This window comes from Arvicanthis niloticus, chromosome 19, assembly GCF_011762505.2.
Source record: "Arvicanthis niloticus isolate mArvNil1 chromosome 19, mArvNil1.pat.X, whole genome shotgun sequence".
In the NCBI taxonomy this organism is placed as follows: domain Eukaryota; kingdom Metazoa; phylum Chordata; class Mammalia; order Rodentia; family Muridae; genus Arvicanthis; species Arvicanthis niloticus.
This window is the reverse complement of record NC_047676.1, coordinates 33,461,324-33,489,267: the sequence shown is the minus strand read 5'-3', so window position 1 is coordinate 33,489,267 and position 27,944 is coordinate 33,461,324. Positions and strand designations below refer to the sequence as shown.

The following is a 27,944-nucleotide window of genomic DNA, read 5'->3' as shown; positions in this document are numbered from 1 at the left end:
TAATTTGTTTTAATATTCTTTTCTAAAGATAAAGGGAGTCCTTCCTTCCTTCCTTCCTTCCTTCCTATTTCTTAAAATAAGAAGCTAAAATTTTCATTTCAATGTTCTTTATTGAAGGGCTTAATAAAATACTATCTGGTAAGTTTGAGGTGATCTTATTTTTCCAGAGCATATTAGAGTTTCTAAAAAAAATATAAAGATGAAAAAACAAGTGCTTTCACTATCAGTAATAGCAGTGTTTAAAAAGCTGATGGTAGAACATATATTTGCAATAGTATTTTATTAATCACTGTGGAAATATATACTAGATTAAAACCAAATATAAGACATTTCTGTAGTTCAGAATATATCAGCTTTGTATGTATTTAGTTTATAGCATTAAATTATTATTATACTTAGCTTAAGGATTAAAATAGTGTTCAAAGAAATTACTGAATATTAATCTATACAAAACTGAACTTTTTGGTGCATCTCATAAAATTTATTTGTAAATCAGTACCTTAGGAACTATTCCTTTTTAAACTTGGTGTGAAAGGGATAATTAGGAAATTAAACAGAAAAATGCTTTTGTACCACTTACACACCGGAAAATATTTGTTTGAATTTTCTTTTTTTTTTTTTTTTTTCTAGAGCACCATATAAATAAAACACACTATTTTGTGTCTGGATTTATTTACATATTTGCTTGAGTTTGCCTTTTTGAGACAAGGACCAGAAATACAGCCCTGGCTAGAAGAGAGTTCACACTGTAGATCAGGCTAGCTTACAGTGTCAGCAGTCCTCCTATTTCTGCCTCTCGAGTACCAGTGTAGAGGCATGTGCCACCACGACAGGCTTCATTCATTTACCGTAATGCTGCTGAAGTGGTCACACTGTGGAGTGGAGTGCATCACCATGCCATGTGCCACCATGCTAGGCTTTATTCATCTACCATAACACTTCTGAAGTGGTCACACTGGAGTGCATCAGTTGTCTGTTCCTTTTTTATTGCTGTGGGTAGACGTACTATGAATTTTAAAACACTAGTTCTAGTTAACAATTTGTATAATGACAACTCTGGGCTATTATGAATAAAGCTGCTATAAACATTCAGTCAATCCTTCCCCTAACTCCTCCACTGGGGTCCCCGTGCTCAGTCCAATGGTTGGCTGCAAGCAACCGCATCTGTATTGGTTAGGCTCTGGCAGAGCCCCTCAGGAGCCAGCTGTATCAAGCTGCTGTCAGCACACACATCTTGGCCTCAGCAGTAGTGTCTGGGTTTGGTGGCTGCATGTGGGGTGGATCCTCAAGGACTGGAGGAGCTGAAGGGGTCTGTAACCCCACAGGAAGAACAACAGCATCAACCAACCAGAACCCCAGAAGACTGAACCATCAATCACAGAGTACACATGAGAGGACACATGGCTCCAGCTGCATATGTAGCAGAGGATGGCCTTATCTGGCATCGATGGAAGGGGAGGCCCTTGGTCTTGTGGAGGCCCGATGCCCCAGTGCAGGGGAATGAGGTGTGGGAGTGTGTGGGTGGGTTGGGGAGCACCCTTATAAAAGCAGGGGGAGGAGGGATGGGATGGGGGTTGCAGAAGGGAAACTGGGAAGGCGAATAACATTTGAAATGTAAATAAATAAAATAACCAATAAAAAAAAAATTCAGTCAGGTCTGTATGTTGTATGCTTCCATTTCTCTTTGGTAAATACCCAAGAGTGGCATTTTTGGGTTTCATTAAAAGTGTCATGTGGTAGTTATGGAAATGAACCTCTCAGATCACAGGAAAAATATTAAAAAGACATTTAGCTGTTTTAAAAGATTCAAAGTTATGTCTAATTAGAGTCTCAATTTGAAATTGTGTATTACTCAGGTTAGACATCTCCTCTTCTGCTTGTTTTCTTTGTATGTCTGTGGAATATCTCAGTATCTTGCCATCTTCCTGTGGGTTGGTATAGTCTGCTGAAAGGTTACCATTAGTTATGTGCCTCTCTCTGCTGCCTCAAGTGCTGGGATTATAGGTGTCCAGGCCTGACTTCAAGTCAGTTTTTATATACACTGTTCATAAAGATAGGGCCATTAAGCATGGTTTGAAAAACAAACCAACCTGCTACCTATGTGCAACGAGAGCTGCTTTACTGAAGAAATTAGTAGTTATATTCCATACTGCTAAGGATATAATTAAAGATGTATTTAAACCTTTTATAATTAATTATATAAACATGCAGAATTGAGCACAAACATGAATAGAATTTAGAATGATTATATTTATGTTGTGTAAATATACAAAACAAATTGAAATGCATCATGACAGTGTTCATTCAAGAATACTACTATTTGGAAAAATAATATGCACCTTCAAGTTGTCACACTATGTCAGAATTCAATAAGTTAAAACTTTAAAATTACCTTTTTTCTGCATATCCTGATAAAGTTTGCTCATTTCAGTTTTGTGTTCCTCTTCTTTAATTTTCATTTCACTTACAAGTTTGGCAATATTATTCTTATATTCCTAGAGAGTAAAATATACCCACTTTCAATAAAATATTTAAACTTTTTGATAATTAAAAAGGTAAGTTTCCCAGCCTGACATGCAACTACATCCAATACTTTTTATTTACTTTCAATTAACCTTTTAGTAGGCACACATAAAATAACAAGTTTTATTACTCACACATACATATCATTGTACCTTGCTCAGGTGTGCCCATTTTTCCCCTCCCTCAATTGGTCCTTTCCCTTTGTCTTCTGCTAAAGAGACACCTAGAGTCTGCATCAGAGGATGTGCTTTATTTGGTTTTCTTCCTCTTTTCGTGGTTCCGATGTGGACTATTGTCCATAGGCTCAAGTGTCTGGATACCTGGTCACCAGATGGTGATGCTGTTTCCAGAGGCTGTGTAAACTTTAGGAGGTCAGGCCTTTCTGGAGGAAGTGAGTCACTGGGTAAGCTTTGGGATTTGATAGCCTGCCTCCACTTTCTGCTTCAAATCTACTTCTTGACTATGGCTGCAATGTGGCTGGCTGTCTCATGCTTCTGAGGCTGTGCTTCCTTCTCTGCTGTGATCAGATGTATCCCCTTAAACTGAGCCTAAAGAAAACTCCTTCTCTTGACCTGTTCTTTGTCAGGAATTTAGCCGCTGCAACAAGAAAAGTAATTAATGCACTGTCCATTACCCTTTCTTGTTCTTGTTCCTTCCCCCTTCCTTTAGACTCCTTTGTTCTGATGGTTTGTATATGCTCAGCCCAGGGAGTGGAACTATTAGGAGGTGTGGCCTTGTTGGAGTAGGTGTGTCACTGTGGGCGTGGGTTTAAGACCCTCACCCTAGCTGCCTGGAAGTCAGTCTTTCCACTAGCAGCCTTCAGATGAAGATGTTGAACTCTCAGCTCTGCCTGCACCATACCAGTCTGGATGCTGCTGGCCTTGACAATAATGGACTGAACCTCTGAACCTGTAGGCCAACCTCAATTAAATGTTGTCTACATAAGACTTGTCTTGGTCATGGTGTCTGTTCACAGCTGCAAAACCCTAACTAAGACATTTGTCCTCCCCATAATACCCCTTTTATTTTCATCACACACACACACCCTCTCACACACTCTCCCACACACCCACACATACACACTCTCACACATACATACTCTTATAAATACTCACACTCACACACACACACTCACAAACTTACACACATACACATTCTTTCACACACACATACACTTACACACATAATTCTCTCACACATACACTCACACATACTCACAAGCTTATTTACATACACATTCTCTCACACATACACTCACACATACTCACATACACACACACTCACACTTACACAATACACATTCTGACACACAAACACTCATATTCACACACTCATATACACACATACATACTCTCACACACTCACTCTCACACACTCACAGTGTGATTTGGAGAGGAACAGGGAAGAATTAAAGAAGGAGGGGGAAGAAAGGCAGAGAAAAGGATGGGGAAAGAAGTATCCTAGAGACACTAAAATAAAGGGCTAAATCCTCCCAAATCATAGGCAGAAGGCTTTTTCTTATTGGTAAAGATTACTCAGGAGTCCCGGGTTGGGTGCCAGAACAAGCTGATGTTTTCTCAAGAGCTCCTAATACAGGAACTTGTCAAGTTAAGAGAAGATCCTTCAAGCTAAGCTTGTAGAGACTAAACTTTAGTTTTAGAGATCTTTGACCTTGATATGTTGGCTATTGGTTGTGAGAAAAAGGTGATAAAAACCTCCTTAAAGGGTAGAAGGATAAATATTGGCATTTACTTTGTGTTTTGCATTTTTTGAGGCACTGTGTTATATGCTCTGCAGTTGCTATCACTGCACTGTTCCTGAGGGAGAGAAGAAAATGCAGCGGAGTATCAGTGGCTCTGGGGAGGAGCTAACTTGTGCTCTACATAAGGTCCTCCACTGTTGGGATGGCACAATAGTTACCCAAACCATAAAGAATATAGACTCATTTCTTTTATAGTAAAAGAAATAAAACTATTAACCACCACAATATGCTCTAAAGTAAGTCTATTTGCACAATTGAAAACCATGTAACAAAATAACTGCATCTCTTCTTGGTAAAAAGAAACAGTATGTGAGCACTGGTTCCTTCCGGTCTGGGCCTGAGCACTGAGCAGATCTCGGGTGGCAATCTCACAGTACCCAGAGGAAGCAGGCCTTCCAGGTGCTCTAACCCGGGCAGTATCTTAGATAAGGAGAAAGAAACACCAGCCCCAAACAGGGAGTAGCTGGGACCCACTAGAACCCAGGAAGTCACTCCAGGCCCAGAGCCTTGGTTCCTTCCTTCCGGTCTGGGCCAGAGCACTGAACAGATCTTGTGTGGCAGCTCTAACCCCAGTAACAACACCCACCCCACACAGTTCTGATACAACCAAAATAATAGCAAAGACAGGCTCCAGTCAGAGACAGGCAGGTAGCACTAAGGAGATCTACATGGCAAAAGGCAAGCACAAGAACATAAGCATCAGCACCCAAGGGTACCTGGCATTATTAGAACCCAGCTCTTCCTCACAAGAAAGTCCTGAAATCCCCATATCACTAGGAAAGCAAGGTTCAGACTTAAAATCACTTCTAATGATGATGATAGAGGACTTTAAGAAGGACATAAATAACACTCTCAAAGAATTTGAGAAGAACACAGGTAAACAAGTAGCAGCCCTTAAAGAGGAAACACAAAATCCCTTAAAGAATTACAAGAGAACACAACCAAACAGGTGAAGGAATTGAACAAAACCATTTAGGACATAAAAGTGCAAGTAGAAACAATAAGGAAATCTCAAAGGGAGACTACCCTGGAGATAGAAAACCTAGGAAATAAATCAGGAGTCATAGATGCAATCATCACCAACAGAATACAAGAGATAGAAGAGAGAATCTCGGGTGCAGAAGATAAAATAGAAAATATTGACACAACTGTCAAAGAAAATGCAAAATGCAAAAAGTTAATAACACAAAACATCCAGGAAATCCAGGACACAATGAGGAGACCAAACCTAAGGATAATAGGTACAGATGAGAATGAAGATTCCCAACTTAAAGGGCCAACAAATATCTTCAACAAAATTATAGAAGAAAACTTCCCTAATCTAAAGAACGAGATGGTCATAAACATACAAGAAGCCTATAGAACGCCAAATAGACTAGACCAAAAAAGAAATATCTCTGGTTACATAATAATCAAAACACCAAGTGCACAAAACAAAGAAAGAATATTAAATGCAGTAAGGGAAAAAGGCCAAGTAACATATAAAGGCAGACCTATCAGGATTACACCAGACTTCTCACCAGATACTATAAAAGCTAGATGATGCTGGACAGATGTCATACAGACCCTAAGAGAACACAAATGCCAGCTCAGGCTACTATACCCAGCAAAACTCTCAATTACCATAGATGGAGAAACCAAGATATTCCACGACAAAACCGAATTTACACAATATCTTTCCACAAACCCAGCACTACAAAGGATAATAGCAGGAAAGCTCCAATACAAGAAGGGAAATTATACCCTAGAAAGAATTTTTTCAAGCAAATGGTCCTAAGAAACAAGCTGGAATAGCCATTCTAAAATCCCCAGCCCGAGAACACAAAGGGAGGGACTCATGGCTCCACCTGTATAGGTAGTTGAGGGTAGTCTTGCCAGGTATCAAGGGAAGTGGATGGCCTTGGTGGCTGAAAGTTTGGATTCCCTAGTTTTGGGGAATTCGAGAGCAGGGAGGTGGGAATGGGAGGATGGTGGGAGCACACCCTCATAGAAATTCCCAGAATTATTTGGATTACACATGACAGAGGCAGGCCACCAGAAGACTACATTCCAGAATTCAAACAAAAAATTATCTTGATACTAAAATTTGTTTTGAGAATTGTATTTTGCAGAATACACAGCCTTGGTGTATCTACTCATCAAGCAAGCTGAGCAGACCTGCTCAAACCTCTGATGTTCTGGAATTCCAGCTAGATGCAGTGAAGACACAGCATCAGAGGCTTATCAATCTACTCTTCCCCTCACCCCTCTTCTAATATCTCAATGCCCATAATCAGCTTGAAGAAGTTAATGAAGAGTCGGTGCCCCTATTCCCTGGGCTTGGGGACTGAGGTGGTTAATATTGGGCTGTCTTTCTAGGGAAAATAGTGGTTTTGTTGGAACAGGGAGGATTAGCTAGGATTTATTGCATAGCCATAACCTATTGGTAGAAATAAGTATAACTGTTATTAAGATGAAGTTATAATTTCTTAAATGGCACACAATTTACTTTGATTTCAAATTTAAGGTTTTCATTGGTATGAGCTTCTTATTGACATAAAAGTGAGATAATATTGTTACTCTCATAGGCATTGTGCCTGTATAACACATTTAGGAATACAAAGCTTAGACTCAGTCCTTCTTTAACTTTTCTAACTGATTTGAGATGGTTAGCCTGTGAGTTAAGGGCCTATAGCAAATTCATGGCTTTGAGTTTATTGTTAGGGTGTTTTCCATATTTTATTTAGAAATAGCTGAGAAGAGTTAACAGACAACAGTCCAGATTGCCTTACATGGATAGTTTTCAAAATGTCTGAAGTCCACAAAATTGACATTACAAACATTTCTGTATTAATGTTCATTTTGATTAGAGACCTGTCTGCTCCTGACAGCTTCCTGTCTTGGATTCTAAGAAGAAATTGAACATCTTTGGAGTTACTTCAGTTGTGTTGAGACAGCCACTAGGCAAGAATTGCCTCTTGTCATCTACAGACAAATCACTGTCCAGAAAAGGACACACTTGCGGAATAGTTGACTGATTATATCTGCCAAGACAGAGTAATCAGCCCTTAATAATTCTGCATCACTAGGTCTGTCAGATGATCCTAGTCTGAAGATCGAATGCTCCAACATTCTGTATGATAGGGACTGTCCAGGTGTTCAGCGGTCTCTATAAACTGGCTAAGTTTTAGAAGCTATGCTTTGTGCTTCCCATAATTTCAGTTAACTCAGTCATTCTGGATTTCTGATGGGGTTGAAGACTTATAGTCTCATAGCCAATCCTAGCTATTTACTTTGAGAGGAAAGATTTGAGAGGATGGTTTTCAGCTGACATTCATTCTAAAGCCAAGAAAAAAACCAGGTTCAGAACTAAGACTTTTAGTTAGGAGGAATGACAGAGGTTCTGGTTAGTCAACAAAATGATGGACTGGGTATTGGGTTTATCTTGTACCTTACTGACACAGATTGGTATAGTTATGCTCTAATTGTATTTTAAGAGAAAAGTTTTATTTAACAGGAAGGGTGATATGTAGGAGGAGCTAAGGTGGTAGGAGTAAGGAGAGGAAGAGGAGGAGTAAGGAGAGGAGGACCTAGGTGACAAGGTGGGAGAACATGGAGTCGGATGTTCACGTGTCTCCACTAGTCAAAGATAGTTGATATATCTAGGTTGGGTATTGGGTTATACTTCTGATTGTATGGGCATCTTGTAATTGAGCATTACCAAATTTATAAAGCCTTTGAGTAACATTTAAAAAATTGTATAAAAGCAAAAAGGAGACAGGGGGATGGGATAGGGGTTTTCTAGGGAGGGAAAATGGTGAAAGGGAATGGCATCTGAAATGTAAATAAAATATCCAATAAAAAATTAAAAAAAAGAAACAGTATGTAAGTGGTATTAGTACATTACATTTCGCAAAAGAGACTAAGATTTGCAAAAGTTACTGTTCATTTATTAAAAATTTTTATATATGTAACATATATATGTATATATATATTACACTTACATAATTTTTTAGTGATTTTTAAAAAAAATATTTATTTATTTTATTTACATGAGTACACTGTAGCTATCTTCAGACACACCAGAAGAGGGCATCAGATCACATTATAGATAGTTGTCAGCCACCATGTGGTTGCTGGGAATTGAACTCAGGACCTCTGGAAGAGCAGTCAATGATCTTAACAGCTGAGTCATCTCTCCAGCACCTTTAGTGATGTTTATTGATTAAAACAACTTGGTTTTTATTTGAATGAACAAACACTTTTCAAGAGTTTAACTAAAGATAATAGCATATAACTCACCTGCTCATGAGATTTCAACTTCTCCTTCATAAAATCAATATTTCTTTTTAGTTGTTCATTTTCACCTGTGTACAGATAAGGATATATTACTAAATAACACTTAAAATTAAGATGGGGATATCTGTAACATTTAAGTTGCTGTTCATGCATGAGCTCATTAAGTATTCACCCCATATTGGTAGACACTAGAAATGTAGGAACATAAGAAGTCACTTTTTTTTTTTTTTTTTTTAAATAAAACTTAGTGATGTCAGGTGCAATAGCTGTATTAGATAAACCTTTTACAGAGCCACTGTGTTTGAAACACTGTGAGAAGATGTGGGGGAAATCCTGGTTATCTTGACATTGGGAAAGGTTAGTGTTTGGGTTCCAGACACAGAAAATGGGGCAGCAGAGGATGGGTTTGAGGGAAACATGTTCAGAGGCCAGTGTGATGGGTTCCACTGTAATTCTAGCACTTGGGGTACTGAAGCAGAATTGCTGCAAATTCTGGGCTGATCTGGGCTAAATGATAAGTTCCAGGACAGCTTACACTACAAAATGAAACTATGTAGAAACCCAAGGGACAGATATGAGATGGCAGGATGGTTCAATGGACAAAAGCTCCTACCTCCAAGCCTAATGACTTGAGTTCAATTCTAGGACCCACAGGCTGGAAGCTTCTGCAAGGTGTGTTCTTACACACAAGCACCATGTGATGTGTGCCCCACCACCCACACGCACCCCTTGTTTCCCCTCAAGTGAAAAACATGCCAATGATAAGAAAATATTTTCAACTAAACAAAACAATATTTCCAGTGTTCTTTCTCCTATGGGCTGGAGACTAACTTTATAATACATGGACCTTTGGGGCACATTTTATATTCAATCTGCAAGAGGTTACTTCTACCTGTTTGGCCTTTGTTTTAATGTTGCTATGAATATTAATGTACAAAACTCATGTCTTCAATTTTTATTCTTTTTGTTCATATCTTGGGGGTGGGATTTCATAATCAAATGGTAATTCTATGTTTCATTCTTCTGAGTAATCACCAGTTTGTGATAACAGCTACATTATACACAATACACAATATACCTTGTGCTTTGAGACAGGGTCTCTCAGTGGTCTGGAGTTTCCCAGGTAGGTCAGGCTAGTTGGTCCCTGAATGAACCAGTGATCCACCTGTTTCTGCCTCTCACCAGTGTTGGGTTTTGTAAGCGGGTACTGTCACACCTGGCTTTCTTTTACTTTTTCTCTCCTCCTTGTCTCCCTCCCTCCCTCCCTCCCTCCCTCCCTCCCTCCCTCCCTCCCTCCCTCCCTCCCTCCTTTCCTCCCTTCCTCCCTCCCCATTCCATCTCTTTTCCCTTCCTTTTCTTTTTTCACTTCTTCCTCCTTTCCTTCCTTCCTTCTTCCCCACTTATTTGAAACATGGTTTCTACAGAGTGTACTCATGTGAGCACTTTACTCAATCAACTATCTTTCCGGTGCCCAACCACGCTCTTAAAAATGACTTCCCTAACTTACCTTTCAAAGTGTGTTGATATTGAACAGTCTGTTGTAGCCCCTTTATCATAGTATGCAGAGTAATACATTCTAAAACATAAGATACATTTGTTTGAAAATCTTTCTAGAAAGAACTTAAACAAAATAATGTTTAACTCAAAATGATGTAATCTTAATAAAGCAACCAGACATCTCAAGACGAATTACATCTTGATGCTTTGGTTATGGCTACTTTTGCTATGATGAAACCTGGAGGCAAGAGTTGGTGCAGAGGCCATGGAGGAGTGCTGCTTACTGGCTTGCTCAGCCTGCTTTCTAACCCAGGTCCATCAGCCCAGGGGTGGCACTGCCCACAATGGGCTGGGCCCTCCCCATTGATCACCAATTAAGAAAATACCCTAAAAGCTTGCCTACAGCTTGATCTTCTAGGATCATTCTCTCTCTCTCCCTCTCTCCCCCCTCCATAATATTTTAATTGATTTTATTGACTATTTTGGAATTTCACATCATTCACCCCATCATATTCATTTCCTAGTCCTCCCAGGTCCAACCTGTCCCAACTTTATGACTTCCCTACCAGAAGGAGGAGGACGAGAAGGAGGAGGAAGAGGAGGAGGAGGAAAGGAGGAGGAAAAGAGGAGAGGAGGAACTCTATCACCTTCTCTTTTTGTGCTGCTAATTCCCAGTAACAGAGTGCTGGGTAAGCTGCATTTGCTTGGTAGGCATTAGCTGATAACCTGCTTCACAGGTTAGTGTGTTAGATGATGTAACAGGAGAGGTGTGCTCTGTCAGCACTTCTCCTTATCGTAGTGGACATCATTTATTTGAAAGAATCTAGCAATTAGTGAAATAAGGTAGCAGGCGTTTCCTCAGTAATTAGCAAGTGAAAATCACTTTGATGCTCTGTGCATACTGGAGTTTTTAAAAAGTATGTTAAAAATTTGAACACAAGATGGCAGGCTCACCACATTTTCTCCATTAGAAACTAGGTAGCTAAGGAAGTCTTGAACTATAGTACTATTCAGTGATTTACAGTAAAAGCTTTTCATTGTTTTTGCAAACTTTAATCTACATTATCCTTTCTTCCAGAATTTATTATGCTGTCCTATCAATTTTTATTGATTATTAAGTGATTTCTTAATAATTTAGTACACCGATAATGATTTTAGTGTAAATTTAGGATCTAGTATTAATTATCAATTTGTGTATTAGTAACTATTTCATAGAGTAGTTTGAAGTAATTGAATGCAAGTAAAGCATCACTTCCAGCCTTGGACCTGAAATGTCTCCCAAAGGGTCATGGACTAAAGGTTTAGTTCTTAGCTCATGGAGCCATTGGGAGATTGTAGAAACTTTCAGAGACAGAATCTAGCAGGAAGTTAGGTCACTGATGCATGCCTTCAAAGGGAACTTGGGACCCAGCTCTCTTCCTCCATTTCATATCCAGGCATAAGGCTATATGCCATGCCATCATGTGGTACCAAGCCCAAAGCAATGGGATCACTTGGCCATGGACCGGACATTCTAAAATTTTAAGCTCAAATGAGCTTTTCTTCTTTTTAGGTTGATCTAGCCCAGATGAGATACCCATTCAATGTTGCTCCAGGAGCTGTAACAAATGCAAAGTGTTGATGATAGGGAAACTGGGAAAACCAGAGAACATATGGGAATTTTCTATACTTTTATCCATTCTACTCTATATTTAAAACTGTTCTAAAAATATCTACCAATGACCAAATTTAAACTAAAATAATTCATTATGATTTTGACATAGCTTAGAATAGCTTTTCTATGTGTGTTCTTTTGCAACTGGGTTATGTCACTCAGGATGATATTTTCTAGTTTTATCCATTTGCCTAAGAATTTCATAAAGTCATTGTTTTTAATAGCTGAGTAATACTCCATTGTGTAAATGTACCACACCTTTTGTATTCATTCTTCTGTTGAGGGACATCTGGGTTGTTTCCAGCTTCTGGCTATTACAAATAAGGTTGCAATGAACATAGTTGAACACGTGTCCTTGTTATATGTTAGAGGATATTCTGGGTATATGCTCAGGAGTGGTACAGCTGGGTCCTCAGGTAGCACTATGTCCAAGTTTTTGAGAAACCACCATACTGATTTCCAGAGTGGTTGTACCAGCTTGAAGTAACTATTAGGCAAAAAGCTCAGAATACCCACAATACAACTCATAGACCATATGAAGCTCAAGAAAGGAAGGCCAAAGTGTGGGTGTTTCAGTCCTTCTTAGAAGGGGAGACAAAATACTCACAAGAGATAGAGGGTGGGAGGGACTTGGGAGAAAGAGAGGAGGTGGAGGGGAAAGGGGGGTTAGAATCAGGTATGGGAGGAGATGGGGATGATATACAGAGGGTCAGGAAATTGAACAGAGGTGTGTAGCAATGGGGGATTGGGAACTAGGGGTAGCCACCAGAAAGTCCCAGATCCCAGGAAAGCAAGAGGCTCCCAGGACCCAACAGGGATGACATTAGCTAAAATACCAACAAAGGGGAAGGAGAACCTGTAGAGAGCATATTCAGAGGTTGGGCAAGGCCCCCGGTTGAGGGATGGGGCCACCCACTCATCTCCAAATTTTTAACCTAGAAATGCTCCTGCCTAATTGAAATATGGAGACACAGTGTAGAGCAGAGACTAAAGGAAAGGCCATTCAGAGACTGCCCCACCTAGAGATCCACTCCATATACAGACTCCAAGCCCAGACACTATTTCTGACACCAAGACAGAAGCTTGCTGACAGGAGCCTGACTTAGGTATCTCCTGAGAGGCTCTGCCAGAGTCTGACAAATACAGATGTGGATGCTTGCAGCCAATCACTGGACTGAGCATGAGGACACCAATGGAGGAGTTAGGGAAAGGAGTGAAGGAGCTGAAGGGGTTTGCAACCCCATACGAAGAACAACAATATTAACTAACCAGACCCCCTCAGAGCTCCCAGGGAGTAAACCACCAACCAAAGAGTACAAATGGCTCCAGCTGCTTATGTAGCAGAGGATTGCCTTATCTGGCATCACTCGGAGGAGATGCTGTTGGACCTGTGAAGGCCCAATGCCCCAGTGTAGGGAAATGCCAGGGAGGTGAGGTGGGGAGCACCTTTTATGAGGGGAGCACCCTCATAAAAGAAGGGGAGGAGATAGGGGGTATGGAGAGGAAACTGGGAAGGGGGATAACATTTGAAATGTAAATAAATAAAAAATAAAAACCAATACATTAAAAAAAGAAAACCTTTTCCATAATAAAAGTACTTTATATAGTACTTTAAAAAGTCTTTTATGGTTTTATCTTTTTGACAATAATGGTTTAGATGTGCAGAAAATTGCAAAGATTATACACACATATATACATACATATATGTATACACACACATATATACATACATACACACACACACACACACACATATATATATATATATACATACATACACACACACACACACACACACACACACACACATCCTACAGCCAGTCAATAGTGGTCTATTATTCTATTAACATTCTACATTAGTACAGTGTGTCTATTACAACTAATGAAGCAACAGTTATATGCTATTAACTAAAACCCATGCTTTATTCATATTTTCATACATTACTTCTTTTGCTTTTCTTAGGAGGCTCCCCACCATTCCACTTTATATTTATCTGCCATGCCATCTTAGGCTTTTCTGCTCTGACAGTGTTGTTTCTGTTCTTTTAATGGCCTTGACAATGTTGTGAACTATTGGTCATGTCCTTCTGTGGGAATCTGAGTGACACTTATCTCATGATTACAATGGGCTGTAGAAATGGGGAGAAGTTTACAAAATGTCATTTTCATCATATCATATCACATCAAAGGTACATGGTGTTAGTATGGTATGCATTTTGATGTTGTTGATCATGTGGCTGAGGTAGAATTTACCCATTTCAGCACTATATAATTTATATATTCTACCTTGTTGTGCTTCCCTACAGAAAGGGAATTTTTTTCTCAGCCAACACTTTACTAGTGTACATGGAGTCATGGTCCATCTATCTGAAACAAATTATCTATATAAACCATTTGGAATTCTGCCACACTGGAGAGCTGTTTCTTCTTACTTTATTATTCATTTATAAAAGGGGATTAAGGCTATTTGTTTTTGCATTCGGGGTATAATTCAACACTGTTCTATTTTGTTGCTGAAATCATTCCAGCTTTGGTCATTGAGAGGTCTTTCAGTTGTTTTTTTGACAAATTCTATCATTATGTTTTTTTTTCATTTCTTTCCCCTTTAAAAAATATTTTTGAGATGAGAAAGTTTTTCTTTCTGCATCCATAGTTGGGTTGAATTCACGATCCTCCTCCTACAGTTTCTAGAGTGCTGGAATCCTGTAATGTCACACTACACCTGGCTATTTTTTCTGTTGGAGTACTGTCTTTCTTGTGACACTACAAGATACTTCTTCAGTCTTCTAGTATAAGTTTAATTCTAATCTTACAATAACCCATTTCTTTTTATTAAAGAAAGGTATTAGAAGATAAGACCTGGGGACTGAATTATTCCTACTTAGGTCCTCTTAGAAGACACAGCAAGAGTGTATGTGTTAAAGTCAACTTTGAAAACATATATACAAGTAACTTTATACAAACTGAGCAGGTTGTACACATATATACAAATTCATATAACAACAATTAAAGAAAAAAAGAGGCTAAGTATTTGAAAGAAAGCAAATAGGGATACAGGGGAAAGGGCTTGGAGGAAGGAAAGGAGAGGGGAAATGATTAAAGAAGAACTAAATAAAAAAAGGAAATATATGCCTATTTTAAATATTTTAAATGTTTCCACATTTTACCACTTTCTTTGTATGTATGTGTACATGTGTATGTGTACACATGGCATGTGTAAGTCAGAGGATAGTTTTAGATAGTTGATACTGTTTTTCCAGGATGTGGATTCTCTGGCTCAAACTCAGGTCATCAGACTTGGCTGCAGATGCCTTTACCCACTGAGCCACCTTGTCAGCTACAGCTTCACTTATAACTCTTAGAACTGGTGATTCACCTTACATTTATGTAGTAGGAGCTCAGATTTTGCCCCATGTGGTTTTATAGTCTGTACTAGGCCGTCAATTTGCCAATTCTTACATGGGTAGTACCTGACAGAAGACGGAACTTTCTTCATTCCGTTCTTTTCACATACTTTGGAGCTATACTATAGAGTATTATGAGACAACACTCTGGAAAGTTCTATATGCATGTATGGTAGGTTAAAAATGCAGGGTATAATGTCAGACACTGCAGTGAGCACCCTCCTTGATTATTATTTCTTTAGGCAGCAAAGAACTGACCTTCTTTCATCGAGGCCTCTTTTGTTTGCATTATCTTTAATAAACTGTTAGTCTTTTCCAGCTGAATATCCAGAAGGCTATTCTTTCCAGTGGTTTCTATCATTTTCTGCAGAAGAAATTAGATACATGCTATCACAAAATCAATGACACTATTTTGATTCTTCTGTCAAGAATATGAAGACAAATGAGAACACAAACCATTTAACATCTGAAAGTCTAATAACTGAATTTGGGATATAATTTCAAATAAATCATACTGTACTGAGGCTTCAGTTTGTCATTTCTTACATGGGCAGCATCTACTAGAAGCCTCAACTTCCTTCATTCTAGGTTTTCATGCTTTTTGGAGCTATACTAAAAAGAGTTCAGCACGACAGCAGTCTGAAAAGTTCTATGTGCACTTAAGATAGGTTACAGATGCAGGGATAATGTCAGCTGCTGCAGTGAGCACGCTCATTAGATGAGTATGACTTTCTCATTTACTTTCAATTTTAAAAGTAACACAGACAGTTTGAGAATGCAGGCCAGAGATAAAGTACTATGTTAACATTCAGGAGGCCTCCTTAGAATTCAGTTCCAGAAACACACACCTCTCCCTCTCCTTCTCCCTCCCCCTCTCCTTCTCCCTCTCCCTCTCCTTCTCCCTCCTCCCTCTCTCTCACACGTACATGCACATACACTCATGAGGAGCAGCATGGTAAAATATTAAATCAGATGGTTATAAACAAGAAAAAAATATGAGCTAACCTGAGCAATTCTCTTTCAATTATTCAACTTTTAGCCCCATGTCAATCATAGGCATCTATCAAGCATAATGGTGGAAGCCTACTGTCAGCTCCTGTGGAGGCTGATGCAGGAGGGTCTCCTGAGCCCTGGTGCTTAGGTCCAGAAGGGACAATACAGTGAGTTTTTGTCTCAAGACCTAAACCAGCACAAACCCAAACCACTTCCTTGTACTTGTTTTCAGAGTCCTCTGTGATGGCATGACTACGCCATTCATTCCGTTCTGCACTGAGCTGCTTCACTTAGCATTATTATCTGGAAGGCAATGTCACAATCACACATCTACTGCACTGTTTTTACAGCTATTTTGAGTTTTATTTTTAAAGATGCTATTAGGGAAAATTTATTGCTTATAGTTTTTTTTATTACAGATGATAAATAAGCATTTTGAACATGTCTGTGGTTTCTCTGTAAACAGTACAATAAGCTTCCTTGAACTCTCCAGATTTATCAATTCACTATCAGTCTTATGTTTTCCATACATCTATCTACTTCCCTATTTCTATCTTTAGCAACTCACATTGCATTACTTCATCTGTATTACCACTCACGTGTCTAAGAGGTAAGATTCTAAATATCAGAACACCATAATCAAATTAAAAAATGGACAATTATTTTTATTTAAGATGCTTGAGAGTATGAGAGTATATATTCAAATCAATGTCTAATCATATGGCACTTCTTTCTCATACAAGTATTTCTTTTTCTCTGGTGCTATATTAATCTCAGGACTAGAGATTTATTTAGGCAAAGAAAAGGAAAAGAGAATAGAGAGAATAAGAGAATGAAATACATCTATGTTATACATTATAATTGATCATTATGGTAGAAGACTGAAACATGAACCCACTTCACTTTTCATTAAAAGTATTCTGGAGTTTGTGGGGATTCTGCCATTTTCCCCTTAACATTGGCAAAATACATCTGTCATTTGCTTCCTTGCCCCAGGAACACTTTTCTATGTTGGTATTAATAAGTAAAGTGAGACGGCCTTGTGGAAGAGTAGGTAGAAAGCATGTAAGAGCTGGAGGATGAGGATGGGTGCTCCACAACACTGTCTTCAGGGCAGGACATAGATGATCTACTCATGGACTCACAGCAGCCATGGCCTGTACAAGAGCAAGACAGTCAACACTGCAATGTGAAAGGGAAGGGCCTGGGCCCATGGGGCTCTGTCTCTAGTGGAGGAGCTCCTGACAGCTGACACAGGTGGGGGGGGGGTAATCTCTTAGTACAGGTGGTTGCTGGTAGGTGGTCCAGATTCTGGTGGGTGACCTCACATCCCTATGCATGTAGGATACACTAGCTGCACTTAGTGAGCTAGAAGAGGAAGAGGAGGAGGAAGAAGAAGAGGAAGGGGAAGAGAAGAGGAAGAAAAGATGGGAAAGGGTAATAGGGGAAGTACTGGGGTTAGGCCCACCCTCCACAGCATGTGTGTGGGGAATTTGGGTTGGATATGATCAAGAAACATTGTATAGATGTATGAAATTGTCAAAGAATAAATAAAATATTAAAGTTTTAAAAATACAGGAAAGGGTTTAGCAAAACATATTTTCATTATTCAAATCTGGCTCATTTTCTTTTAAGTTAAAAACTATGCCTATTTAACAAAACAATACATTTTAGTCTAATAACATACAGTGGAAAAAAGTTTATTGATGTTTTTAGATCCGTGGCATGTTATTCTTTGGGATTTTGGGACAATGAATCAGCATTCCTATGAATTCTCGGCAATCGTATCAATTTTCAACCTTCACAGCCCCCCCTCTTTTTTTTTTTTTTTTTTTGATTTCTTGAGACAGGGTTCCTTTGTGTAACCCTGCTGGTTTTAGAACTCGCTTTGTAGAGCAGGCTGACTTTGAACTCAGAGATCTGCCTGCCTCTCTCTTGGGAGTGTTAGGATTAATGATGTGTGCCACCATGGCTGGCCACACTTTTTTTTTTCTTTTTTTTTTTTTTTTTTCTAACATAGTTAATATTCATGTTTAAAGACTAAAATACAAAATATAGCCTGCATGAAACACATTACTTTTTTGTTTGTTTGTTTGTTTTTCTGTGTAGCCCTGGCTGTCCTGGAACTCACTCTGTAGACCAGGCTGGCCTCGAACTCAGAAATCCGCCTGCCTCTGCCTCCCAAGTGCTGAGATTAAAGGCGTGCGGCACCACTGCCCAGCTATGAAACATATTAAACATGAAAAACAGAACAAAATTTGGGTCTCCCAGTAAGGTAACAGCCCCTCGTGGAAGCCAATGTAGACACCGACCATTATATTTTTAAAATTAAGACTTTTACTTATTTGTATTTTATGTGTGTGGTTTTGACTGTACCTAAGTGCACTATGAGTGTATAGTTCCCTTAGAGGCCAGAGGAGGGTGCTACATCTTCTAGACCTGGAGCTATAGATGGCTGTGAGCTGCCGAGTGGGTGATGGGAACTGAACTCTGGTCTTCTGTTGGAGCAGCCAATGCTCCTAACCACTGAGAAATCTTTCCAGCTCTAGTTCACCTTTTAAAAATTGAATTTTCCTTTCTTCCCAGTTTCTCTCCTTGACAGAAATCTCTCTTGTTTCTCTATAGCTCTTTGCTGTCCTGTCTTTCCATACCTTTTCTATCTGTGAGAAGTCATCTATAAGTTTGTCAAGATTTACATTGCTGATCTTCATGCTTCCATCATTGTTTTGATCCATGCCTGAAATAATGAAAAATAAACAATACTAAGTAAGAAAGATGCAAAACTTTATAACATTGGTCATAATTCAAACACTAAAGTATTTGTCCTCTGAACTCCATTTTACAGGGAGAACTTTTGATATACCCAGGATTGGCTGCAGTTAAATGCATTCTTTTCTGTATTCTTTTCCACCCTCACCCCTGCAAAATTTTCTGTAAACATATTTAAAATTTGTGTGGCTATGTGTGTATGTCTAGAAATTATTTGCTTCTAATATTTAATAAAATATAAATCACTGCATTATTAGATTTTTATTATCTATTATCACAATTACATATGCATATAATTAATATACTATACAATTATGATATATCATGATTATTATATTGTCTTTGTGTTTCAGCATGACTGTATTTAAAATCTGATATATTATTCAATTTGAGGTATAACTTTTAAAGGTAAGCATTCTCACTTAATATTCTAAACATGCTTGTTTAAGTGTTATCCCACAAATATTCTGTTAGCCTGCTTATGTTTTATGTTTTGTTTGATAAATAAATGATACATAAAAAATGAAGTACTCACAAAAATATTCCTTTATTTGTATGCTTTTGGGGGTGGCAGATAGGATTAATTTTTAGTAACAGCTGAACTAAAGACAGTTTCAGTTTTTACTCTATGGAATAAATTATAAAATTGCTTCAGAACCCACATCCACATAGGATGGGGAAACAGAATGTAGCCAGTATTTAAATGTGGGAGTAGGAAGGTATCTTATTAGAATCAAGATTAATACAACATCAAAGTACAAAATACTTAGCATTAGATTTTTCTTACATTAAAAAAAGGTGGTGAAATACAGTTTTGAAACTCAGCTATTCTAGATTTGGAAAAAGACCACAAGCCCATGTATTGGATGTTAACTAGTCCAAAATAAATGATATTCAAAATACTTTTTTGTGGTCATATTCTTGTCAAACCAGACATTGCCTGATGTTACTCCATCCAGAAATTCCATTTTCTTCTTTTTATGTTACTTGATAGTGGCAGCTTTGAATGGTTTTGAAATCTGAATTTTGGCCATGTATTTCCAGTTTAGTGAACACATTAAAAAAAAAAAAAAACCACTACTTGATAATGTTACTTAAACTAGAGGGCAATCTGAAGTATTTAAAATTTTCTCCTTTTTTTTCTTTTTAGTTCCTAATGTTTTAAATAAATTTTAAAAACTAGTCCTGAGAACCAGATTCCTGAACCAAATGCATTTTGAGTTTGAATCTTCTCCAACTATTTTTCTTCATAGAACATCTATATAACCAAAGCTGAGAATGTTGCTTAGTGGAAGTGCATCTGCTTTGCAGGCCTGTGTGTGTGTGTGTGTGTGTGTGTGTGTGTGTGTGTGTGTGTGTGTGTGTTAGGGACTAGGCAGTGGAGGTGAGTTAGGGACTAGGCAGTGGAGGACTGGACAGCAGTCCCCATCACAGAAGCTTCACATTAATATTCCATGTTTTATTTCTTGCTATGTGACACATTCGTTTCTGGATGTTTTTTGACACAGGGTATCTCTGTGTATCTCTGGCTGTCCTGGAATTCATTCTGTATAACAAGTTGGTCTGGAACTCATAGAGATCCTCCTGCCTCTGCCTCCTGAATGCTGAAATTAAAGGCGAGCACCCCGCCCCCCATCATTTCTAGATGTCTTAATTGCCCTCTTCTCCCAATTTCCTAGGTCCAGATTATTTCAATGAATTTGGTTTTTCCCAGAGAAACTCGGGGACAAGTTAGTAACTAGGTGCTTATTGAGTTCTCTACGTAGTAGAGACAGATAATGACTCTCGAGGCTTAGTTTCCACCAAGTCCACTGGCAAACGATAGTTGCATTTCCTTCATCAGCTCTGTGGCTGTTGATTTGGGCATCCCAGGGCTTGCCTTTCTCTTCAGCCCCACTCAGTTGGGCCCTGGCCAGTCCTTGTAGGCGCGTCCTACAAGGTTGCTTCCTCCTCTTTCTTCTGAGCTCTCCAAGACTTTGCTCTCAGACCCCAAGGCTAAGGCCCGCCATGGCATCATCTCACGGTCCTCGGGGCCCAACCGACACGCAGGGGTGTGGGCGAGGGCTTTCGGTGTGAGAGGAGTGGATAGGATAAAACTATAGGAATCCAGGACACTTCAGGGAGGTGTCCGGAAAAGAATCGATGGAAAACTGGGATTCGAATTTCCCAGGAAGAGCTTGGAACGTACCTGCCGCCAAGGCGCGATGTCCTGTCTCCTGCAAAGTCTGCCGGGCGCTGGTGGTTGGTCCGTTCCAAATTGTAGTCCTCTTCCGGGTGGGAAGCAGGATCCCTCACCTGTGGGGCCGCCATTCTCCCGGCCGGCCGGTCAACACCCTCTCTGAGAGCCCCGTCACTGGGCATCCTAGCGCCATTCACCAATTTACAGCCTCCTAAGCGTTTTCAGGTATTTCTTAGACCACAGAACAACACTCAGTGACTGCCCCATTAATCACTGTTTTGCTAACTCATGAATGAACCACAGTTTTGTTTAGTTTATATGTCAGCACAATTAAATAAATAAGAACCCATATTCATCCCTGTGATTTATATGCCCTTTAAAGTACCAGATTCAGTTAATAAGATAGTTTCCTGTCTGGTGTCTTATTGGCTTAGTGATTCAGGGCATGGACTCTAATGTAGGTTCTAGCTCAACTACCAATGTCTTTGTCTTGGGCAAGTTCTTAATTTTTTTTTGTATGTCTCAGCTTTTTCTCCATATAGTAAGATTAATACAAATTCCTTCCCATTAAGGTTGTTGTACCAATTAAGTGAATTTACTCACTTAAAACATGATTGGGTTTCTTGCTGCAAGTGTTCAAAAAATTATCATAATTTCCAATGTTGCCTGGTAGTAGCTGAAATGTACCTGCTGAAAAGTTTGTTGAATGAGAAATAAAAACTTAATTTCATTAATTTGATTTTTTCTATAGAATTAAAATTTTTTCAAGCAGAGGAATGTAAACAATAATAGGATTATTCGTATTTCCTTACTTGAAAGGTTAAGGTATGGCAAAACATGAGAACTGGATCCAAGTGGAAGATTTGAGTCCCCACTGCCCATTCAAGAAAGGATTCCTTAACATCAGTACCAACACATAGATAGGAACATGAAAAATACATGATTGAGATTCTTTACATGTTCATCAGGGATACTGGCCTGTAACTTTCTTTCTTTGGTTGTGTCTTTACTTGGTTTGAGTATTAGAAAAACGCTGCTTCATGAAAGGAGTTCAGAAATATTCTGCTTCTTTCTCTCTCTCTCTCTCTGTCTCTCTCTCTTTCTTTCTAACTTAAGAAGCATTGGTTGTATATATTTTTTCTTTTTTCTGTCTTTTGATAGGCTGGTTGAAGTTGTTGATCCTTTCTTGGTTTAAACTTGATGATCCATGCCAATCTAGATGTGTCCAATTCTTTTTAGATTTTCTAACTGCATGGAGTGCACATCTTTAAAGAATCCCTTTATAATATTCTGAATTTCTTAGGTATTTGTTGTAATGTTTCTCAATTCATGTCTAATGCTGGTAATTTGGATCTCTCTCTCTCTCTCGTTAATGGGGCTCAGGTTTTGTCGATCTTATTTAACTTTTCAAGGCACCAACTCTTATATTCATATGTATTTATGTCACTTAAATGGGCATGACTTGGATGATAATGTTCCCCTCAAGAGGTAGACTAACAAAAACCAAACTGTCAAATATGTGAAACTTCCTTCTAGCTGTGGGTCAAGGGAGTCTTCTGTTGATGAAGAGCTAAGTTGGCCTCATATTTTGGCTACTTCGAATAGTGTAGCAATAAATAGGGATGTAAAAAAGTTTCAGTGATATACAAATTTATAATCTTTCAGATATATTTGGGGGCATGGAATCAGTAGATCATCTGGAAATTTTATTTTTATATTTTTATTTTTTTGAAGAATTTTTACGGTGATTTCCATAGTGGCTGCACAGTGTTCATCACCACAAGTAGAGTAGAAAAATGTCCCTTACCACACATACTCACTAGTATTTGTCTTCTTATGGCATTATGCTTATTCATTTATGTATGTTGTATCAATCCTGCATCTCTAGAATGAAATAGTATTGGTTATGGTATATGATCCTCTTACTACATTCTTAAACACAGTTTCAAGAATTTTGTTTATAGTTGTGCATGTTCATGGAGGCCAGAAAGGGGCTTCAAATTCCTTGAAGATTGAGTTACAGGCATTTGTGGGCTGTTATATGCTGGTACCCAAACTCTGGTCCTCTTCATTGAGCAACAAGTGCTCTTAACCACCAAGTCATCTCTCCATCCCCTGCACTCAGTTTGGTATCAGGTTAATGGTGGCTTCATAGGATCAGTTTGTGATTTTTATTCCCATTTCTGTTTTTGACATTGTTTGAGGACTATCGATTGATGTTACCTCTTCTTTACAAGTTTGTGGAACCAGGGAGTGACTCCTTTTAGTGAAACATGCTTTTCTTTGCTGAGAGACATTCCAGTTCAACATCATAGATGATTTTGGACATGGTTCTTTATAACCTTTATAACCTTGATTTAATTTTGGTAGGTTATATCAGAACTTAATCCTTTGAGGCTTAGTCTGTGGGTGTCTTTATGAGTTGTATTTATTGGTAACAACAGACAATTGGATCTAATAATTTTTTTAATACAGTCACCCAATGTGTATCTCTTTACTGATAAGCTGAAGCCCCATATACTTAAGATTTTTTGTTTTGTTTTTTATTGGATATTTTATTTACATTTCAGATGTGATCCCCTTTCCCCATTCCCCACCCACCCACCCAGGATACCCCTATCTCATCCCCCTCCTCCTGCTTCTATGAGGATGTGCCCCCACCCACCCACTCCCACCTCCCCACCCTCAAATTCCCCCACACTAGGGCAACCAGCCTTCACAGGACCAAGGACCTCCTCTCCCATCTATGCCCCACAAGGCCATCCTCCCTTACATATACAGCTGGAGCCATGGGGCCCTCCCTATGTGCTTCCAGGCTGGTGGTTTAGACATTGGGAGCTCTGGTTGGTTGGTATTGTTGCTCTCCCCATGGGGCCACAAACCCTTTCAGCTCCTTCAGTCTTCTCTCTCACTCTTCCATTGGGAACTCCATGATCAGTTCAATGGTTAGCTGTGAGCATCCTCCTCTGTATATGTCAGGCTCTGGCAGACCTCTAAGGAGACAGCTAGATCAGGCTCCTCTCAGCATGCACTTCCTGGCATCCACATCAGTGTCTGCCTTTAGTGACTGCACATGGGATGGTTACCCAGGTGGAATGGTCTCCAGATGACCCCTCTTTCAGTTTCTGTCCCATGCTTTGTCTCCATATTTGCTCCCATGAGTATTTTGTTACTCCTTCTAAGACGGACCAAAGCACCTACACTTTGGTCTTCCTTCTTCATGAGCTTCATGTGGTCTGTGAGTTGTACCTTGGGTATTGCAAGCTTTTGGGCTAATATCCAATTATCAGTGAATTAATACCATGTGTGTTCTTTTGTGATTTGGTTACCTCACTCAGGATGATATTTTCTAGTTCCATCCATTTGCTTAAGAATTTCTCGAATTCGTTGTTTTTAATAGCTGAGTAATACTCCATTGTGTAAATATATCACATTTTTTTTTGTATCCATTCCTTTGTTGAAGGACATCTGGATTTTTTCCAGCTTCTGGCTATTATAAATGAGGCTGCTATGAACATAGTAGAGCATATGTTCTTGTTATATGTTGGAGCATCTTCTGGGTATATGCCCAGGAGTGGTATAGCTGGGTCCTCAGGTAATGTTGTGACCAATTTTCTGAGGAACCGCCAGACTGATTTTCAGAGTGGTTGTACCAGCTTGCAATCCCATCAACAATGGAGGAATGTTCCTCTTTCTCCACATCCTCACCAGCATCTGCTGTCACCTGAGTTTTTGATCTTAGCCATTCTGACTGGTGTGAGGTAGAATCTCAGGGTTGTTTTGGTTTGCATTTCCCTGATGACTAAGGATGTTAAACATTTCTTTAGGTGCTTTTCAGCCAATCAAGTTTCCTCAGTTGAGAATTCTTTGTTTAGCTCTGTACCCCATTTTTAATTAGGGTTATTTGGTTGTCTGAAGTCTAATTTCTTGAGTTCTTTGTATATATTGGATATTAGCCCTCTATTGGATGTAGGATTGGTAAAGATCTTTTCCCAATCGGTTGGTTGCTGTTTTGTCCTATTAACAGTATCCTTGCCTTAGAGAAGCTTTGCAATTTTATGAGGTCCCATTTGTCAATTCTTGATCTTAGAGCATAAGCCATTGGTGTTCTGTTCAGGAACTTTCCCCTGTGCCCAGGTATTTGAGGTTCTTCCCCGACTTCTCTTTTATTAGTTTCAGTGTATCTGGTTTTATGCCAAGATCCTTTATCCACTTGGACTTGAGCTTTGTACAAGGAGATAAGAATGGATTGATTTACATTCTTCTACATGCTGACCTCCAGTTGAACCAGAACCATTTGCTGAAAATGCTGTCCATTTCCCACTGGATGGATTTAGCTCCTTTGTCAAAGATCAAGTGACCATAGGTGTGTGGGTTCATTTATGGATCTTCAATTCTATTCTATTGATCTTCCTGCCTGTCTGTACAAATACCATGCAGTTTTTATCACTATTGCTCTGTAGTACAGCTTGAGGTGAGGGATAGTGATCTCCCCCAGAAGTTCTTTAATTGTTGAGAATAATTCTCACTATCCTGGGTTTTTTTTTTTTTTTTTTTTTTTTTTTTTTTTTTTTTTTTTTTTTTTTTGTTGTTGTTGTTGTTGTTATTCCAAATGAATTTGCAAATTGCTCTTTCTATCTCTGTGAAGAATTGATTTGGAATTTTAATGGGGATTGCATTGAATCTGTAGATTGGTTTGGCAAAATGGCCATTTTTACTATATTAATCCTGCCAATCTATGAGCATGGGAGATCTTTCCATCTTCTGAGATCTTCTTCGATTTCTTTCTTCAGAGACTTGAAGTTCTTGTCATACAGATCTTTCACTTGCTTGGTTAGATTCACACCAAGGTATTTTATGTTATTTGTGACTATTGTGAAGGATGTCATTTCCCTAATTTTTTTCTCAGCCATTTATCCTTCAAGTAGAAGAAGACTACTGATTTGTTTGAGTTGATTTTATATCCTGCCACTTTGCTGAAGTGGTTTATCAGGTTTAGGAGTTCTCTGGTGGAAGTTTTGGGGTCAGTTAAGTATAGTATCATATCATCTGCAAATAGTGAAATTTTGACTTTTTCCTTTTCTATTTGTATCCCTTTGACTTCCTTTTGTTGTCTAATTGCTCTGGCTAGGACTTCCAGTACTATATTGAATAGGTAGGGTGAGAGTGGGCAGCCTTGTCTAGTCCCTGAGCTTAGTGGGATTGCTTCAAGTTTCTCTCCATTTAGTTTGATGTTGGCTACTGGCTTGCTGTATATTGCTTTTACTATGTTTAGATATGGGCCTTGGATTCCCGATCTTTCCAAGACTTTTACCATGAAGGGATGTTGAATTTTGTCAAATGCTTTCTCAGCATCTAGTGAGATGATTATGTGGTTTTTTTCTTTAGGGATTATGGGACTGTTTAGATGGTTTATCTGCTCCTGATTTAACTTTGGTACCTGGTATCTGTCTACAAAGCTGTCCATTTCATCTTGATTTTCTAATTTTGTTGAGTATAGGTTTTTGAAGTAGGACCTTATGAATCTCATGAAATATATTCTTTCCCATGGCAATTGTTTCTTTATTTACCCTCTGTATATAATTTTCCTTTGCATATTTCCATTAGTGTTTGATTGTTGACCCATCTCTCCATCCTTTTCTGCCTAACAAAAGAATTTGAAAAGAGCTTTAAATTATATGTATATGCATCTGTTTATGGGTACATGCACATGTCTTTAAATTCCAAGCAGTTGTTTTTTAATTTTCTTAATACCATGAATCATTTTAGAAGATTTTCTTCCATCAAAGCATATTTAGTTTGCTTTGTTTCTAAAAATTTAGCCAATTATAGGGGCTGGGTCTTTACCATGACTCAGTCAGTTAGTTGATTAACTAAGTAAATCATTTACATTTTCTGAGCATTGGTTTCTTCTGCCATAAAGATTAAAGTTTATGTCTGACTTGCTTACAACTGATTTGTTGGTTTAGGTAAAATAATATAGATGAATATACTTTATAAAATTAGAACTGTCTGCAAATTTGGCTATATGCTGTTTTATAAAAAAAGCAATATGCATTTTCTTCTTTAGATATTTGCATATTGCTCCATTGGGAAAGATATTAAATTTGTTTCCTGATAAGGCATTTCATTTCTTTATAATGCTGCTGACATCTCTTAATGCCCACAGAACAATCACATAGACATTATTAAAAACATCAATAGAAAATTGCATTCTTTGTGTTCCTTTAAAGTTAGCTTCTTGGGACTGTAATGCAAAAATCTATTACATTTGAAATTCTAGCCTAGTGATGTCTTTTAACTTAGCAGGCCAGAGTGAAGAGTGAATGATTTCTGTTCAGGCAATAACAGATCAACATCATCCTGCAATTTCACTGTGAATATATTTCTTCTATAAAGAGCTACATATGCATTTCCCAGTATTGTAGGCTTCAGAGTTCAAAAAAAAAAAAAAAAAAAAAAGCCAGATGTCCTGAGTAAGAACAGGAATTTATTGATGTTGATAAATCTGTGCTAATCGTCTTCCCACACCCTTTGGGCTAAATGAGTAGGGCATTCTAAGTCTGCTCCAGCAAAACAATGCAGAGGAGATAGTGAATACTCTAAGCCTTTAGAAAAACGTCATTCCATATGTGCTCAGTAATCTGAGTCTGGATGATCAGACTCTTGGGTTACTTTAAACACACAGCTGCTTTGCACTTTTTAAAGTTAAATGAGAACATATAAAAGTGCTTCATCAAATTGACACTCCTCTGAAAATCATTGTTTTATTTTGCATCAGGGATGTTATTCTTTTTCAAGAATAGCTTTTCTGAAGTGTCAATAACAAGAGTGTGTATGTCACCAACGCAGGCATACCTAGTTTATGGCTCTTGTCTTTATTGC

At 38.6% G+C, this 27,944-nt stretch overlaps 1 protein-coding gene across 1 annotated transcript; it reads right to left on the bottom strand.

Moving 5' to 3' along the window:
- Window positions 1–173: 173 nt before the first annotated feature.
- On the bottom strand, window positions 174–18,842 carry Ccdc152 (coiled-coil domain containing 152). Its single transcript, XM_034523392.2, has 5 exons — window positions 18,763–18,842; window positions 15,377–15,482; window positions 10,071–10,139; window positions 8,567–8,631; window positions 174–2,495 (listed from the first exon to the last, which is right to left on the bottom strand). Exons 1-5 carry the CDS (start codon window positions 18,820–18,822, stop codon window positions 2,367–2,369), a joined length of 429 nt encoding a protein of 142 aa, XP_034379283.2. The 5' UTR covers window positions 18,823–18,842; the 3' UTR covers window positions 174–2,366.
- Between the last annotated feature and the right edge of the window lie 9,102 nt (window positions 18,843–27,944).